The sequence below is a fragment of the Physeter macrocephalus genome, chromosome 2, assembly GCF_002837175.3.
Source record: "Physeter macrocephalus isolate SW-GA chromosome 2, ASM283717v5, whole genome shotgun sequence".
Classification (NCBI taxonomy): Eukaryota; Metazoa; Chordata; class Mammalia; order Artiodactyla; family Physeteridae; genus Physeter; species Physeter macrocephalus.
Window position 1 is genome coordinate 47602791 of NC_041215.1, and position 20492 is coordinate 47623282.

The 20492-nt window shown below is 32.2% G+C and overlaps 1 protein-coding gene across 1 annotated transcript in view; it reads right to left on the reverse strand.

The window, feature by feature from the left end:
* LRP1B (LDL receptor related protein 1B) overlaps positions 1–20492 on the reverse strand; it is a 1933320-nt gene that overhangs the window by 75997 nt on the left and 1836831 nt on the right. Inside the window, exons 80-83 of the mRNA XM_024122386.1 lie at positions 15785–15901; positions 13905–14078; positions 12178–12303; positions 5557–5721 (exon numbers count right to left, since the gene is read on the reverse strand). Coding sequence (XP_023978154.1) covers positions 5557–5721; positions 12178–12303; positions 13905–14078; positions 15785–15901 — 582 coding nt within the window. The remainder of the gene's footprint in view (positions 1–5556; positions 5722–12177; positions 12304–13904; positions 14079–15784; positions 15902–20492) is intronic.

Here is a 20492-nt window from a genome sequence, read left to right on the forward strand (position 1 = left end):
ACTATACTTATTATTCTGAGTGGTAGGTATCTGCTAGTGAACATTATTGATTGGTTCTCTTTTTAAGCAATTTATTTGAATTCATACTCATTTTTCTATGTGAGCCATGCTGCTTACCTTGTTTAACTTGGTCTTGTGCTTGTAAATTTTTGTCCCTGGTTATAACATTTTATACCTAACTAGTTTTCTATACATTCAGTCATTGTTTAGTTCAAATAGTCTGACACACACATTGAGTCTAAGTAATAAAAGCATTTAATTGACATTTAAACTGCAGGGCATATATTTACACATTTACATTTAATGTTCTTCTCTGAAAATGCTATATAAAAGTTACATACATCTTTAGTCAAAACGTCTTTACTATTTGGACAAAAGCTACATTCTTGTTCCTTCCTACAGAATAAAATAATAAGCCAAGAGACAAATCATCATAGCATCATTCAGTTACTTACTGGATTGCAATCAGAAAGCCTGTCTCCTGACCTCTAACCCCCAAGACTACTCTCCTTGGTGAAATCTGTCTTCACTTCTGACTTAGATTCAAGTAATAAAAGTTTTGAATGCTTTAAAAAAATTGCTAGTCTTTTTGATAAAGAGATTTGACATTCTACTTTTCCACTTAATATAATGTTTTCCTGGACTAAAAGTGAGTGCCCGTTTATACATAATTTTAGCAAGTTGACTATAGCTGTTGGGTAGTCTTAAGTATTACAAAGATTACAGAGAACTATTCAGCAAAGCCTGACAAAGAAAATAAAGAAGCGTGGGCTTTATCCAGCTCCCCCCCAGGTACTACTTAATATATTCTGACACGTTTCAAATTATAGGTCACAATCTATTTATGCTTATGGAACGTTCACTTTTAGCCAACATTGTGGAAATGAGACTGAAACATTTTTGTCTTTTCTGTGAATACAAGTAAGCCAACTCAAGCCTTCTGACATTAGCCTAGAGAGCTATAAGACTAAATAGTTCAGTACTGCTCTCACCATATGGTCCAAATGAATCAGTAACTATGACTCATGAAGCCAGCAGCACGATTAGAGGGAATCTTACTTTCTTTCTCTCATAGGTTTGTTATGAAGATTCAAGGGCCAAGAACAGTGCCTGGCACTTAGTAAGCAGTCCAATATATATTAATTACCATGATCCTGACAATGATAATAAGTAGTGTTATTTTAATTTCTGATTCTAAAAATAAAGCATGGTGGAACATTTAGAAAATACAGAAGTATAATGAAGGACCTATTACATATGCAATTTTTCCATATTGGGCTCATAGTATACAAGCAGGTTTTTCTTGTGCTTTTTAACTTTAAAATAAAATGTGAATATTTTTCTCTATTATTATATAGTTTACAATTATAGTTTTATTGTATAACATTCATCTTTTAGATATGCTATATTTTATATATTAACTGCTTGAATTTAGGTTTTTATCTCCAATTCTATATTATGAACAATAGTACATTGAACATTTTCACTTCTAAATATTTTACTTTTTAATATTATGTAACCTTTGGAATATATTTCTAAAAGTGACATTATTTAGTTAAAGGACATTGAAACTCTTTTGTTTGTTTTGTTTTTTGTTTAATTTTTGAATTTAATTTATTTTTTTATACAGCAGGTTCTTATTAGTTATCCATTTCATACATATTAGTGTATACATGTCAATCCCAATCTCCCAATTCATCCTACCACCACAACCCCCCTGCCGCTTTCCCTGCTTTGGGGTCCATACGTTTGTTCTCTACATGTGTGTCTATTTCTGCCCTGCAACTCTTGCTGAGTAATTCAAAATTGCTTGCTGCAAGGCTTGTACCATGAACATTTTCTTCTGGTACTGATTTAACAATGCTGGTTTCACCTATGTCTGACTGGGATCCTCCTCCCTCTTTTCCCTCTTTTCTCTGCTTTTATATATGTTTGTGTTCATATATGTGCATGTTCTGCCACTTGCTCCTTATGTTTTTTTGTTTTTTTTCCATTGATTTGTCATAGGTACATATTCCTATGTCGCTTATTTGTTAAACTATATGCACTATTTTATGTTTTCAATTTTATATTTTCAACTTATTCTCTTGGATTCTTAAAAAGCAAATAGGACCAAATACCCAGCTTTTACCACTTTCTAAATATAATCAATATCTATGTTAAGGGAGCTAAGACATCAAGCTTAATTTAAATTAAAAACAGCCCTCATTTAAATATAAAGTGAAAGAAAAACAAAGAGGGACTGTTTAAATGTATGTTCACCCTTTATCAAGATATTAATTAGGTGACTGTGTACTTTACAGCCCAGATACATATGTGACTTGAGAGACATCAGTATATATGTTTCATCATCTGTTTCATGCTGTTTCAAAGTTGCCCCAAATTTCCTAGCTTAACTTGCCTTTGAGCAAACATTTTTAGGGCAGTCATATTTGATCATAACTGATGGCAGTCACATATGCTACCATCATATTTGGGGCAGTGGCCTGGACAGAAAGATCTTAATAAATGAGATAGAAAATTATCTCCATCTACTTGGCTATTATAAGGGCCCTTTCCATTGCAGTGAGAAGATTTTGATTTTGTTCTTTCCTCAAGGGAGCCCTCTTTCCTCTGGCTTCATTTCTGGGAATAAAATCTTTCACTGACAAAATACACAGATGTGGTGACAGAGGGCAACACAAGAGAGTTTCTGCTGTCTTCTTGTTGAATTCATTTAAATAATTCAATACAAATGAATTGCTTACTATAAAAAATTGCACCATCATCTCTTCACCTAGCCAGTTTTACATATATTCAAACTTCCCAAATTAGAATTGCCTTCCTTTATGCATAATTCCAAACCTTGAGTGGGAGTATTTGAGAATATTTTCCCAAATTTACAAAATTTCTTGCTCCATTCCTCTAAATCAATTGTGTAGAAAACCCTGATTCATTTTGATAGAAACATTAAAAGTCTAAATAACAGACCTATAAGAGTATGGAAAATACCACACAGAATGAACATATCTTAGAGAATAAATATTCATAAAAGTGAAGATTAATTGTACATATAATTACATAAATATCCATTATATCTGTGATGAAAAAATAATTCCATAAATTATACTCTATTTTCTATATAAAATGACTGAATAATTCAATGCTTTATTCTATTTTCCATTGCTTTGCCAATGCAAACTTTATCTTAAATGTATCCTCCTATGAGCAGGTCACAGAAATTAGCTACATGGATCCTTGTTGATATAATCAATGTCAAGCTATTTCATTTTGTAGTACCTTCTTATATGGAGACAGCTCATATATCTAGTTTTCAGTTTTCTTTATTACAAAAAACCTTAAGGAATCAGGCAAAATTCATTCCTACATGTAAAATTTTAATTATGCTTCTCAGATGTGTTCCTTTAATTAACTGGTAACATCTCCTTTGTTCAATTATTATAGTTCTATACAACTGTCACAAACTTATAAAGTTTAATTAAGGCTGCCCCAAACCCTAGTTATATAGTGTCCACAGAGGAGTTTGCCAAAGCTTAACTGTAAGTAAACCGACAATGAATAAATCTATGAGTTACCCACTGGGATTTGTTTCACAAATTAACATTTGTGTGGAGATAATGAGGTTCTACAGTGTATAATACCAAACAATGTTTTATAAAACCACATTTTTAAAAGTGAAAAATGCTTTGTAATTGACTTAATTAGCTATTATATTATTATTAATTATTAGATGCTATAAGACAATAAACTACATGGCTATATGTCAAGTTGAATTCATATGAGAACTCATTTATATTGCTAATTTGAAATATAATTTTTTCTGAACATATTATCTATGTAAATCAAGATCTAATACTCTGGGTGCATAGATAAACTTGATATATTATGGATTTTAAGAATGCAGCAAGGTCTGGACAAATGATTTGAATGAAACATCAAAAGTTGTGCTGTATTTATATATATTTCAGGATCCATTAACAGGATAGCAAATTCAATGTTTCACAGAGATTTATCCCTGTGCATTGATTGCAGGTTGAATAGGTAGCCATAGTTTGGAGTGCCAAACTCTTTATCTAGCTGGCTTAAATATTTCCAAAGATAAATATAAGAAAATCATCTGGTCACAATCCAAAGTTTTTTTTATCTTAATGAAAAAATTAACAAATAATAAAACTCTAGACAACTCATTTGCATAAGAGAAGCTTCTTCCCTAAAGCTAAGTGGTATGTGTGTTGCTAAAATATAATTACAGGTCACACCCTTTTACCGTACATTCAATGGATTCCCATTTGCATATTCAATGAAGGTCTCAGTACTACAGTTTTTCCCATAGCAACAGAATATACTTTATGGACTAGCTCCCCCTCAGGCAGAATGAATATATGTAGTAAGACTCCTAGTGTCTTTTTTAGTTCAATCAACCTGCTGAATATTTTTTCAGAATTCTATTGAGTAGTTACAATTATCTTAAATATCAATTAATCATAAGTCCAAAATATTTATAGGTATAAAACTATCAAACTATCAAAGAAATAGTATTGCTTTTACTCTTAGAATGCAAATCAGAAAACAGCTTGCTTCTCCTGAACTCCATTGAAAATGCTTCTTCATGTGGCTCTTTCAGTTAGCATTATGCTAAATACTTCAAAGAATAGCTTAAGCAATAGAAGCAGTGAGAAATCCCAGTAAGAAAGAAATTAACCATATAGGGGATGTGACGATCATATGGATTGCTTTTCCATCTGACTACCTAAATCTGCAGTTATCGTAGGAGAATTAAATGTACATAGATTTCACTCTAATAGTTGCATAATCTTCTTTGCACTAATACTGGAATTTGTAAATTATATTTTTATTATGTATTATGGTTAATTTTTTTCCAGTGGGAACATATTTTAAATTTAATAGAAGTCAGTAGGAAAATATGTTTTAATATTCACTTATGTGCTGTAGAAAACACTTTTTGCAAGCATAGATATAGCATAAATTAGTAAGAATCTCAAGTATATCCTAATATATAGTAAACTGATGTTTTCAAAGCAATATGTTTTGAATATACTACATTGCAATGCCAGCAGAGTAGTTATGATTTTAGATGGAAATTATGATGCTCTAAGATGTACTGATATAGTATGTATATATTTAAAATAAATCTAATTTTTAATAACATGAGTTTTAGCATTAGGCAAACTTCAATTTAAAAAAAAAACAGATTTTGGAGTCAAATAGATACGGCTTGTAAAACTGATTTTGCCTTATCATTTTAAGCCAGAGTCAGAATATCTGTAAGCACTGAGCCCTGTCAATGGTACACACTTAACACAAGATAATGATCATTATTATTGTTAATTTTTGTGACTTGGACTTTGATTGATATACTCAATTTAGAAAAAATGCCACTGATTACGTTGAATTAATTATTAGATTTAATTTTTGTTAATGTATTTGTTAAGACACCATGAATTATATTCATAGCATTAAGTATTTTCTGTAGATTTTTCACATATAAGGAAAATTACAGATGATTTGAATATACAATGCCACTCAATTATTTACCTAGAGCTGATGGCACACAAGTTCCTCCATTTTGACAGTAGTTGCTACAGTGGTTGATTTCACATCTCTCTCCTGAATAACTAGGCCAACAGTGACACCTCAAATCACCTTTCTCATTTAAAATGCATCTTCCTCCATTTTCACAAGTCAGTTTGCATGAATCATCTGGTTATAAGAAGAAATGTACAAATTAGCATGCCATTCAGTAGGTGGTAGAACAAGAAAAATTCAAATGAAGAAAAATTAAATACTAAGATTCACTTTTTTCCATAAAATTCCAAAAATAAATACCCTTAATATAAAAGTAGAAGAAACAAAATAGTATCTGAAAATAGAGAAATAGATTTCAACCATTGTTGAATGGTGAACACAAGTATTGAATTAACTTTTATTCTTTTTTAGGCTTAAAGCATTGTTTACCATTTCTTATATTTGTTAAAACATTAAACAATGAAACCAACTGAAACTTTCTAAAAATAAAATATTTTCCAACCAATATGGGTTTTTTCATGATATGGGCAAACATGGCCTAGTTTTTAGAAGTGTTTGATATTAAACCAAACCGAATTATGTAAGATAAACATATATACAGTCCCCTACATAAGAACCTTCAAGTTGCGAACTTTCAAAGATGCCAACGTGTGTTTGCATGTACAATCACGTAAGTTAGTTCACGTGTCTGGTGTACTTTGTCATGTGCCTGTATCTTCTACAAGTGGTTGTGCTTTTGTGTACTTTACTGTACAGTATTGTATAGAGTACAGTAGTACAGTATCTTTATTTCAAGCCCCGGATGTCCGGAAACAAGCGTAAAAGCAGCGGTGATGTAGCTGGTACTGAACGTCAGGCATGAGTGAAATTGCAGTTTGCCCTCCGTCTCCTATTGCTGAGGATCCTTCAGCTCTACCATCTCCCACCTCCTCCCCCTCCTCCAGTCAGTAACTCTTCTTGCCTGTTCACTCGATGCCAGCTCCTGTATGCCAGCTGTTATACTGTACTACTATACTTTTCAAGGTACTGTACTGTAAGACTAAAAATGTTTTCTCTATTTTTTTGTATTTGTTTTTTATGTATTACTTGTGTGAAAATTATTATAAACCTATTACAGTACAGTACTACATAGCCAAATGTGTTAGTTGGGTACCTAGGCTAACTTTGTTTTACTTACAAACAAATTGGACTTATGAACATGCTCCCTGAATGGAACTCATTCGTATGTAGGGAGTATATATATAGTATGTATAGTGCATATATATAGTATAGTGTGCATATACAAAAACATATATACATATAATTTTTAGTATAGGGAAACATTTAAATGAAAAGATACTCTTTGATGTACATCCTTATCAACTATATATTAACACACAAAACTAAAAATTACTTAGATTTGATACAAGATGGTGATAAAACAGTGTCAGCAACAATTTTTTTCCATATATAAAATAATTAGGCACAATCTGCCTATATAATACATTTTGGCTGACAGAAAGAAAGATGGTCATTCCTTGGGGTCACAAAATCATTTTTAAAAATATGATGAGTCTGATTTATGATAAAGATTGGTTTGGAATCATTTTCCACATTATTTTTCTGTATGTGTAGACATAGCCTTGCTCCATTAGAAATATTGCTCTACATAGAGCAGCACATAATGTCCAATAGAACAAAGACAATTGACAATATTTTAAGAAACATTCTATTCAAAAAATACCTTTTTCTAAAGTCATGCTTACTTTATATGAAATAAGATAAAATCAAAACAGCCTATATTCTTCACTCAAGATGCATTGGCACAGACATAACAGAAGCTTGAATACTTATCACTGCAATAATCACAAAAACATCTTAAAGAGCCTCAGTGACTTCACATGACACCATAATTCAAGTATCATAACCACTGTCATAAACAGAGACTATCTATCAGCAGTGCCAGACAAATTTCGAGATTTTCGGCATTGCAAAGCAGTTTCCAATACTTTGTCATGGGAGGCTTCAGGTTGGCATTACTAAAGTCTGCATTTGTAATATGAAGGACTCTCTCATGAGGCACTATATACACAGAGTATAAAGAAAATGACAGTTGATGTAGTGAGACCTGTTTTTAAGTCCTAGTTCTGCCCCTTACTAGGCATACAAATTAACCTATCTGAGCCTTAGTTATTTCTACTTTAAGATAGCCTTAAGGACAAATGTGCAACTTAACTCATAGGTTTGTTGTGAATATTAAATTAAATAAGAAACTGGAAAGTAAAAGTTAAAATTATAAAACTTTGTAAATTTTTAAGTATATAAGTATATACCATACACATACACACAAATGAGAATTTGAGTTCTAGCCATACTAGAATAGTACGAGGATGAAGACCTGCGATCTGGGTCTACAAGGTGTATTGTTAAATTTCAACAGGAAATTGAGGAACTTACTAGGTAAATTACCCAGTACCATTCTTATTCAGCATTATGTATTGAGTGCCCATAAGGTACACTGAGAACACAGCTCACATGGAGTGGCATCTATGAATACCAGAAGGTGAGCATTGTTGAACCTGAATGAAAGTTATTGCGACTGGACCTGGATTACAGAGTGTGAAGGCAGGAACTGAAAGAGAGAAGTGAATTTAAAGAGATAAGCAGAGTGTCATAGGAGATCCTTGGATGTTGGACTTTGCCCCCATAGCAATGTTAGGTCTTTGAAAAGTCTAAAAAGTCCAAGAATGACTGTACTGGTAGGGGTTAAACTGAAAGCAGGGTGACTGTTAGGACTCTGTTTAAATTGTCCAGGCTAGATAAGATGATGGCCTAAAACAGAGTAATCTGGGATAGATAATGTAGACATATTCTAAAGGTAACTAGAAGATAAAAATCATATCAGAGGGAAAGGAAAAACCAAGGATAATTCTTCAGTTTCTAACACGAGGCCAATAGGACCTGAAGTGTTGTTTTATCTTTGAACATATTAAATTGGAGATACCTATATAAATGCAAGTGGGACTCTCTAGCAAAGAGTTGAATATAGAGGTCATGTTCTCAAGAAAGATCTCGAGTGAAACATGCTTGCTCAATTTAAAATTTACCAAAACATTTCTAACTCATTCAGCATGAAATATCCTGACTGGAGTTGTGAATGTGAACAATGAAGATAAATATTTAAGGTATAATGATCACAGTTAGGATTGTTACGGGAGGGCTCATTTTCACCTGTAGATGGTCTGTGTAAAAATACAAAGATATTCAAAATCTCTACATGTTAGGACAGGTGCATTTCTATAATGTGCCTCATTAGGCACCAGAAATTTAAAAAATATAACACTGCCTGATGAAAAGGAAGTAGAGTTACATTCTTTCAAAACCTAACTGTAATAGTTCTATAATGAAAAAGGAAGCTGCTTTTGTCAATAACTAAATCACCACCAGAAGCCAAGCTCCAGCAATTATAATCAACTATAGGGAAGAGCAGGTGAATAGTTCTCCAAGAATGCGTAACATTTGAAATCAAATTTCTTACATGAAGATTAAAAATACTCAGTGTGCTCATCATTTAACAATAGCAGCTAGAGAAAGGCAAGTAATTATAAAGAGCTGAAAAAGTTGGCTATATCAAATGTTAATGTCAGGAAAAAATTAATTGGCTTTTATCTTCACCAATCAATAATTCTAAAATCCACTTACTTATATTCCTAACTGAAGTGGTCCAAGCCATCCATTACCAAGGCTCATATATAGAGGCCAGTGTGAATACCTTTTAACACTCAGATTATTTAAAATATAAGATTTTCTTTTAAATTATAAAATAAACATTGAGGAGGTTTCTGTAACCCTGCCTTTCAAGCAGGATTGAAATAGTAAAACTAAAATTTCTAAAAAAGTTTTAGATCTTTGTATATTTAGACAAAATGCTTCCACATTTAAAACATAAAACTATACAATTTGGTAATAGCTTCATTTTCTTGCTTACTTCATGAAAGACTTATTTTAGAGTGCTGTGTGTCTACTTTTTGCAAGGCATTGTGCTAGGCACTTTCTGTATGTTATTTCTAGTATTTCCAATGACTCTGGACATGGGTACTTTGGGTGACTTGGAGACACTGGAGTTTATTATGTGATGATTAAGAGTGTGGAATGCCTAGGTCCACCTTAGAGTACCACCATTATTAAGTATTGTTAGTCAATTGAGCCTCTCCATACTTCAATTTTTTATCTGTAAAAATAGGGGCAATGACAGTATAATATCATTGGAGTTTTGTAAGGAGTATATGAAATTATATATATATAACATACTTAAGATATGCCTTGCTCATAAGCCTTCAAGGTATTTATTATTATTACTAGCAGTAGTAGTAGTATTTATTGTTAATCCAATTTTACACAGAAGGAACTGAGACTGAGGGAGTACAGGGCCAAACATATTAGTTAAGTGATAGATCTTGGCTTAATCCAAAGCACCACCTCAGCTTTACTCCAGACCATGTTCTTCCAGTATATTTGTTGATTCTGTATTATTGAATAAATTATTTGCATTAAGCAAAGAGGAAAAAGGGAGGTTATGTAGAAGAGACAGCCTTATTTACTTATAAAAGAAAAACAAGAAAAGCTGTCTGCAACTTGACCGTAAGAAAAAAAAAACACTTATAATATCTGAACCAGTGTAAAAGTCACACTGGTAGCATAAGCTGTGTACTTCTGTGCAGAATACTCATCTCTTTCCCAGGGGTCTCTCCCACCCAAACAATAGTGTAAGTAGACATGGCATGTAGGAGGCATCTGTGAGAGCACTGCTTATGGGTATATGTGGAACTAGTGAAAATGAGGCACATCTTCCACAAGGAAGGAGTCATTGACGTTTGTAAGAATCTGTTTCTGAGATGTTAAGTATAGAATTTGTGACTGTGTCAGAGCAGTGAGTGAAAAATGTACCTGATAATGTTTGAAAATGTTCATTTAATTCTCTTATTCTACCATCACAATTGAGATCATGGCAACTCTAGCTGGGAGAATTGGTAAAGGGAGGGTGCATCCTAGTACCAGTGACAGCATCCCTTTTCAATTACTGGCACTAAAGTACCCATCCAAAATACCAATCATGATTCATATTTAGCTCTTCATTAAGAATGTTCCAACTGCCACCCACAACAGCACTTTGCACATCCTACACCCTAACTGGAATAAATGACTCATTATTTTCTTTACAGTCCATGCTTTCATGACTTTTCAGACAGTTTCCTCTGTCTCAGTGTCCTCCTCCTTCATCCTACTTAATCTAAATATAATCTATCCTTGCAGATCTTGTTCTAATGTCATGTTCTATAGGAAATTCTAATCAATTCTCTAACTGGATAATCATCTAATTCCTCATAATAGTATAAAGTCTGTCTCTTTTGTGGCTTATATCACTATTCACATAAGTATTTATTGGTGTTTGTGTCATTCATCATTTCATCTTTTCAACCTCTTCAGCTTTGCATGTCAAATGCTTAAAAATACATATTAAATGAAAGAGCTGTGACAGTTTTAGACACTGAGTGCCTTAGGAAAGGCAAAAGTCTTCAGCTGGCATAACCCCCAGCAGAGAACAATGAGACAATGATATGGAGGTAGAGATGCTGACTGAGGGCAAAGACACTGTTCACATGAGGAGTTCATTCAAACAGAGAAATACAGCCGGTAGGAAGCCCTGCTATGAAGAGATCCTAAGTGTGTATCTCATTGGAAAAATGTTTGCTGTGACCCTCAAGTGATTTTTGGAGCACTGCATTTTTGTCTGCGACATAAAATTAATGTGTTGATTTTCTTTTCTCTGAGTAGCATATTTTCCCATTATGGCTAATGTCTTGAATATGAGGAAACTTAGTGAAAGTCTGCCTGGATATCCAAGAGACATCTCTTTCCGTTTCCCATCACACTATTTTCAGTTTTGATTTTTTTCATTTGATTTTTTCTGTTTTGCTATTTAATACATACTAGCATCTGAAATAATGTTTCAAGTTTTTAAATGTTTGTTCCAACCTCTAGCTTCTAATATATAAACCTCTTGAATGAAGAAATATTTTCAGTTTTGTATCTAACTTAGTCCTTTGTTTCTAAATTAGTGTTATGCTTTGCTCACAAGCCCTCAAAATATTTATTATTAGTAGTAGTAGTAGTAGTATTTGCTGTTAATCAAATTTTACACAGAGGAAACTAAGATTTATTTTCTAAATTAATCATCAGTTTCTAAATTAGTGTTGGCACACAAAACATGTATAAAGTTGCTAAATGAATAAATGGATTTGGGAGTTGGGTTTAAACTAATAGCAGAATGGCACCCTCAGAAATATCATTATCTTTACTGATACAGGAGCTATATAAACAGGTCTCTTGATTCTGTGTGTGACTTCAAAGTTCTTAATCTAGTCTTTGATGCATAGTAAGTGCTCAATGCAGGTTTGTGAACAAATGTAGAAAGAATTGACGGGAAGTCAAAATCAGAGAAAAGAATAGTTTACACAGGCATTCAAGAACGAGTGATATCATGGAAATGATATCGGTGATGACTGAGTAGCTAATACTGCTCAGTTTCAGTAGTTGTAAACATTTACTGTACAGTAATTCATTATTTACAGAATAATGAAGTTTACCTACCTAACAGGCTGTCATCATTGCAGGTGCCATTAATCAAATATTTTCCTTCTGGGCACACACAGCTGGCCCCAGAAGGATTCAGCAAACAGAGGAATTCACATGCTAGATCCGAGCATGGATTGGGTACTGATCAAAACAAAACAAAAGAAAAAAGAAACACATAACTATAAATACAGTAGGTTTCAAAAACATAAAATTCAATTAGGTGAAATGATGAATTAGCAATGTTGAAAAGAAATAACATCAAATTTTTACTGGGAGTATCTTATTTCAATATTCCAATTTTCCTTTATAGATGAAAAGAAATTACTACCCAACATTCATCATTAATAGAAACTTTACCCTACTTTACATTTCCCATGAGGGAGAAGAAATTATTCAAGCACATACTTAGTCACTTTTCCTTTGGCAAATTTAGGTAGTTTCAAAACTGGTTTAACAGACAGAAACAGCTCCCCATAGCATTTACAAAGGCTTAAAATCCATATGTAGTTGTCTGTCAGAACACAAACAAAACATGACTTTTTCCCTAAAAAACATGTTTAATATGGTGTCCTTTCCATCAGATAGGAGTTTGTGTGCATGGATAAATGGGTACCATATTAATTTTTGTCTATATTTCTATCCAATCGGTATCCTCTGCAGCCACAGATGCTGCGTGACTTTCCATGCAGGATCTGTCATTAGAATGAAACAGAAATGGTATCTAGGTAGTCAAAGCCACTATGAAAGTGGCTTTCATTCTGTAAGAATCACTAATCAAACACCTATTATACTTAGGGCAGACTTTTATGTATTTATTTTTTATGAAGGTGGAAATATTTGACTATGAATATGAATCAAACAGAACTAGAGGATGAGAGGGAATGTCCTCATATTAACCTTGGAACCATATGTGTCAGATCGTTAGCAAAGAGTAGCAAAACACTGAATAGAATTTCAGGAAGGTTTTAGGGGAATATATGTTGTTTTAATCTGTTTCCAAAACTGATTTGGTAAATATCAATTGTTACCTTTCCAGACCATCATACCAAATGAGGTTAAATCCCTTTTTATTTGCCATAAAGAATAATTACAAGTAAATCTGAAACAGTTTTTTGAAGGGTGAACTCATACATAAACACAGATCATTTGAATTTCAGCCACATTTTATTCCTTTGTTCTTCGATATTTCTTAAGGCTGTGTTTGAAACAGATCTTTCAAAATAACTATGTCAATTATTTATCTATATTTTTCTAGGAGAGAAAGTAACAATAAAAGTCATAAGCCATGAGAGAAAATATAACCCTTGGGAACAGTTCTCCTCAGATACCTTTAAAGATGAAATGTTAAAGCTATGATTTTTACTTGGTTATCAGTGAGTGAAAAAGGCTAATGACAAATTTCCTTACTTGCGTGGTTTATCTATTGACCCACAAGGTTTAATTAAGAATTTAGAAAAACACAAAATAAGAGACAAATTTTTATAACAAAGTTAATTCTAATTCCAAGAAAATACAAACAAATCCTGAAATTTTCATACCTGTTTTAGCAAAAATAGCAACTATTGCATTATTTATTTCTTGTCTTTGGTAATTTGAAAAGTCTGGTGATATCAAAATTAAAGTGACTTAACTTATTGGGGTTAAGCCATGAATAGAGTTAAGAATTTAAAAATACTTTATTTTGAGAGTCATAAGAAAGAAACTTTGCCAATATAGACAACAGTATAAAATATTATACTTACAGTCTAGTTGTTTATAGCGATGAGAAATCAAAACACCTTTTGTTTTATCAACATCTAAAGCTAGGTACTCTACTGAACCATGGCCAAATTTTTGTACTCGAAATACACCATTTTTAGGTCCTGCTCCATATATATAATCTTCGAAGACATCAATCCTGTGTGGATGTAACAAGCCTAGAATTTTTAAAAAATGGAGTTGTAAGGGTTGCAATGTAAATACTCAGACTTAAGAAAACTAAGTTTATCCAAGATCATATAGAAAATCTTATTCCTGTTCATAAAAAACCTTTCAGAATTAGAATGTTTTTAATATTAGCTGTAACATTGTTAGGATTAATTTATTAGTAGTAGAAATATGCGAGATATTAAACTTGTCACTCAGAACATAAAAAACACTTCCATCATCACTTTAATCATCATCACCATCACAAAGCATTGGCTGGGGGACTTATTATACACAGTAATATTTTCTGCTGTACAGTTTGCAAACAACAACAACAAAAAGCCTACAGGCCGATGTTATCCATTGCTCAAAACCAGGAATTTACAAAATGATCATTTTGTGTTCTGTATAAAATTAATGGTCAAATTAGATTACCTGAATGACAATTTTATCAATCAATCATGAACTGATTTTAAACAGTAAAATCCTCCTCCAAAATTTGGCATTACTATAATCTGTTTTAGAAGCGGGGTTAAGAAAACAAACTAGCAAATGGTAATCATACATATGACTAGTATGGCTGAGAAGAATAGTAATAATAATAATAACAATTTTTCATATTTTACAAAATGGCTATTATTTGAGAGAATTTATAAGCAATATAACTTTTGGTACTGAAATTTAAACAAGTAAAGTAACAACATTTATATTTCACTTATTATCTAAAGGTTGTAAAACATAAAATGCCTTTTAACATATATTTTCCTTCAATATTCCTTGAAATAGTATAATGTACACTTAAGCTAAAACAGGTAAATTTTTGCAATCAATTACATGAATACGGAATTTTTTTCCATCTAGGGTTATCATACAAAAAACACACACTTCCAGTAAAGACACAGTGAAAGTTCAATGCAATTATTTTTCTTGAAACTCCTCTGCTTTTGTTTAAAAAAAAAAAGGAAACAAAGCAATATTCAGTAAATAAAATATGTAAATATAAAAACCTCAAGTACATATTGTGAACAATTGGTGTTAAATAGGTAAGTGGTTTTGGTAGGAAAGGGAAAGAAGAACAGAAGGGAAATCAATTAGTTTCATCAGAAAGAACTGAGACTGCCAGGCAAAAATGTATGAGACACAGAAAGGAGTCAAAAATGAGAGTAAAAAATAGGAGGTAGACACAGAGATGGAGATATAAAAGGGTGCCACAAAGAAGAGCACATGTAGATTCTGCAGTCACTTGTGTGAGAGGTAAGTTGTCATTTTTACATATTGCTTTTCACATGGATGAGACTATCCCTATCAACTACCTAAAATAATAATTTTTACTATGATGTTTTACTATATACAATAACTCATTTCCTACTTATCACTGCAATTTGAAATAAAAATTAGCATTCACAGGCACTAATCTCGACTACTTGAAGTGTTCTGCTCAGAATAGAACATCCACGGAAGCAACAAACAGAATGAATATTTTTTGAATCCAGGTAGCAATGGACCACGTTTGTTCTACAGTCAAGAAGTTCTTCTGGCCTGACCTCTTTGTTATTCTAGTAAGAATGAAAATTGTAATGAATAGTAAGAGCTGTAAGTTGAAAAGAGAAAGAATTTGAGGAAATACAGAATGTAAAGCTTTCATACTTATATTTATGTATCATTATTTAATACTTTCAGTGATAATTAAAAGCAAAAACAAGAGCACTTCACAAACCTTGTTTGCTGCTGACAGAGATTACTGAATCAGAGCCGTCATATAGAACACTGCCAATAACAGAGAGCTCAAGGTCAGCCCAGTATATCCGTTCACTGAAATGATCCACGGCCAGACCTGCAAAATCAATACACACAGACAAATAACAGAAATACATATGAGATTATTTAAAATTATGTTTCTGCTCTTTTAATGTCTTATTATAATTGACATTTTTCTTCAAACATCTTAGAAATTACCCAGTCTATATCACAGTAGTGCAAAAATCAGAAAAACTGAAATAGCTTAATCCCTATCTGAAATACATGTGTATAGATTACATAGAATTTATTTAATAAACTGTGGCAAAAAAATCTTACTTCACATAGGGAAAGCTACCCTAAATATCTTTCCTTTCTACACTTCTCTCTTAATTATGGTTATTTTCTAAAAGAATTTCCCATGATACTTTCATCATTTAAATCACTTACCCAACCATTATTTAAAATAATTCAGTGTAATTAGTTATATTTTGAATCTTTTCATGAAGGTGCATTTCTCAGAATATAAAAGGTTCATGGGCTTAATCATAAGATATTTTCACCCATTTGGAGTTAGTCTACAGTGTTATGAAACACCTGTGTGCAGGCTGAAGTATAAATTGACAAAAGATTGATGTTTACAGTAGGGACGAATGAATAGTAAATTCCTTAATAAGGTTCTAGTTGTATTGATACTTAAATTTTTCACTGTATTTTTTAGTCTAATCATTAATTTGCTCTGAGACTGTTTGTCTTTCTTTATATCATCATTATCTGTTAGTGAATACCAATGAACTAACATAATATGTAGTAAAAAATCATGTTTTGCTATTTATTCAACTTTTTATTTTGTATTTCATAATGTGATTGGAGTCTAGCCGGTGTCTTCTTGCACAAATATCAACACATATAATACCTTAAATAAACTTCATTCAGTACAGAAGAGTAAGAGCTATGACATATGAATTATATAACAAATCCTCACTGCTATAGATATTCAATTTTTATGACATAGCTAGTCTTTAGATATGACATACTTTGATAGTACAATGCAATCAAAATACCTTTGGCATCTGAATGCTAAAGAGCTTTCTGAATCAGCTCATTCAATAAAAAAACCGAGGTACCTCTCAATGGCAAGGCAACTGAATGAAAAATATTTTTGAGTTTACACTAATTGTATTCCTGTGTAGATGGGCCAAGATTAACAATCAAAATGAAAGCATATCATGGTGAAAATCATTTGGGAATAATTCTTCAGTTCAGTATGTAGATCTATCCCAAATGTAATCAAACTAAATATAAATATTTCTCCTCAAGTAGAATATAAAGATGTTCTATGCCCAATCAGCCTCTGAGAAATGAGTTAACAATTAAAACAAGTGGCCCATGTTTTACTAGTTTTTGCTCAATGATTAATTTGTTATTTGGAGTTATGCTGGGAATTAGGTTTTTGTTTCTTCATGTATAATTATGGGTAACATGAACCATAAAACGATCCAGCTTCCTGCTGCTGCCATTCTGTTTCAAAAAGGTTATCTCAGAAAGATTGAAAACGCTTTTCTTTCTCTCCCACAAGTGTATTACAATACTACATACTGGTACCTGGCAGTGTATGGTGCAAGGGAGGAGTTTTTTTTAAAAAAAGCTGTTCCAAACATAATGGGTCTCTACATTTGAATATTAAATTTGTTAATCATATAAAAGAAGAAAACAATGGGTGTGTAATCTAATTTAATTACCAATATTGTTTCCTCAGATTCAGCGGCAGTAAAAATTTCTCAAACGTGTCATACATTGCATTGTTAGTCTAGGCTTTAGACAAACACATCTTTATCATCTCCAGTCCCATACCGTACTATTTTGGATGGAATTACATCTAGATAAAAATTATATAACAAAGCTTTTAGATGAGTGGGATTTATATTCTCCCACATCCCCAAATCAATGATTTTGATTTTTCCTTAAGCCCTTTAATAAAACAGATAGTCTTTTAAATTAAAAAGTTAAAAAAGGAATCAACTTACTTTTTTGTTATAGAGATGAGTCAAGTTTATATGAAAAAACAAGTTCATTTCTATATCTTTAAAAAAATCACATCTATTTTTTGTCTTTAGCAAAGAAGCAATAATAAAATGGGGGAAAAAATCAATTACAAGGAAAGTTATTCTTATCTGAACTGGGAATGGTGAATATTTGGAACCAAGTCAGTGTAAGTACAGAAAATTTAAAATAAAATGTCATACTTGTTCTAATCAAGCAAAATGGAATCACAGTTTGGAAGTGTTATGAAAGATAAAGTCTCAATAAGTTTTAGGAGCACATGATAATGACCCTAATTGTGTATTCATTTTCTAAACATCTCCCATGATATCAAGACTACTGTTACATTTTAGGGATTTTTGAATCTAACTTTTGTTGAACTCTGAAACTTTCCAAGATCCTCCCACTAGTTCCCTGATTTCCGCTATGATCTAAAAAGAAGAAAGAAAATGGTAAAAAAATCTTATGAGAGATGACCACAGTACCAATGTGATATTTAAGAGAGAAAACTTGGAGAGAGAAATAAATTAAAATCACTGTTTTAAGAAAGAGAGAAAAGATTTTATACATTTTGTGTTAAAGGGAAGTCAAGATTTGTAAGGTAGTAATACCCAACAGGTGTGCACTACCCTATTCTTGATTTAAGAGGTATAAGAGGGGTCCAAAAAACTAAAAATACTTACCACTATGTCAAATTTATTTTTAAAAAATTGTTAAAAATATTTTTTGAGATAGGTTGCCTACATATGGTCTTAGATACCAAACTACATTAAAGTTGTTTTTACACATATATGTATATATATGTAATATATATATATATATATACACACATACACCATACATGCACACACTCACATACCTACTTATGAGTGTTAGTAAAATAATGTATCAAGGAATTGCAAAATAGTCCTTAAGTTTTTATCTATTTCATTTAATTAGAGATCTTTTGTTGGTCAATGACAAAGAATTTACTGAGTGAATCAAATAATTACGACTGGTCCAGGGCCAGTGTGTACTTGTTTATTCTTTCAGAAATTGCCACGATTTGAGAGGAGGGAAAGGTAACCTTTTTGAAACAGAATGGCAGCAGCAGGAAGCTGGATCGTTTTATGGTTCATGTTACCCATAATTATACATGAAGAAACAAAAACCTAATTCCCAGCATAACTCCAAATAACAAATTAATCATTGAGCAAAAACTAGTAAAACATGGGCCACTTGTTTTAATTGTTAACTCATTTCTCAGAGGCTGATTGGGCATAGAACATCTTTATATTCTACTTGAGGAGAAATATTTATATTTAGTTTGATTACATTTGGGATAGATCTACATACTGAACTGAAGAATTATTCCCAAATGATTTTCACCATGATATGCTTTCATTTTGATTGTTAATCTTGGCCCATCTACACAGGAATACAATTAGTGTAAACTCAAAAATATTTTTCATTCAGTTGCCTTGCCATTGAGAGGTACCTCGGTTTTTTTATTGAATGAGCTGATTCAGAAAGCTCTTTAGCATTCAGATGCCAAAGGTATTTTGATTGCATTGTACTATCAAAGTATGTCATATCTAAAGACTAGCTATGTCATAAAAATTGAATATCTATAGCAGTGAGGATTTGTTATATAATTCATATGTCATAGCTCTTACTCTTCTGTACTGAATGAAGTTTATTTAAGGTATTATATGTGTTGATATTTGTGCAAGAAGACACCGGCTAGACTCCAATCACATTATGAAATACAAAATAAAAAGTTGAATAAATAGCAAAACATGATTTTTTACTACATATTATGTTAGTTCATTGGTATTCACTAACAGATAATGATGATATAAAGAAAGACAAACAGTCTCAGAGCAAATTAATGATTAGACTAAAAAATACAGTGAAAAATTTAAGTATCAATACAACTAGAACCTTATTAAGGAATTTACTATTCATTCGTAGTATTCATTAGATAGACAAAATGAAAAGGCAGAGGACTAGGTAATAGATGAAGGAACAAGATAAAACCCGAGAAAAACAACTAAATGAAGTGGAGATAGGCAACCTTCCAGAAAAAGAATTCAGAATAATGAGAGGGAAGATGATCCAAGACCTTGGAAAAAGAATGGAGACAAAGATCAAGAAGATGCAGGAAATGTTTAACAAAGACCTAGAAGAATTAAAGACCAAACAAACAGATGAACAATATAATAACTGAAATGAAAAATCCACCAGAAGGAATCAATAGCAGAATAACTGAGAGAGAAGAACGGATAAGTTACCTGGATGACAGAATGGTGGAATTCACTGCTGCAGAACAGAATAAAGAAAAGAGAATGAAAAGAAATGAAGACAGACTAAGAGACCTCTGGGACAACATTAAACACACCAACATTCTCATTATAGGGGTCCCAGAAGGAGAAGAGAGAGAGAAAGGACCCAAGAAAATACTTGAAGATATTATAGTTGAAAACTTCCCTAACATGGGAAAGGAAATAGCCACCCAAGTCCAGGAAGTGCAGAGAGTCCCAGGCAGGGCAAACCCAAGGAGGAACATGCCGAGACACATAGTAATCATATTGACAAAAATTAAAGACAAAGAAAAATTATTAAGAGCAACAAGGGAAAAAAGACAAATAACATACAAGGGAACT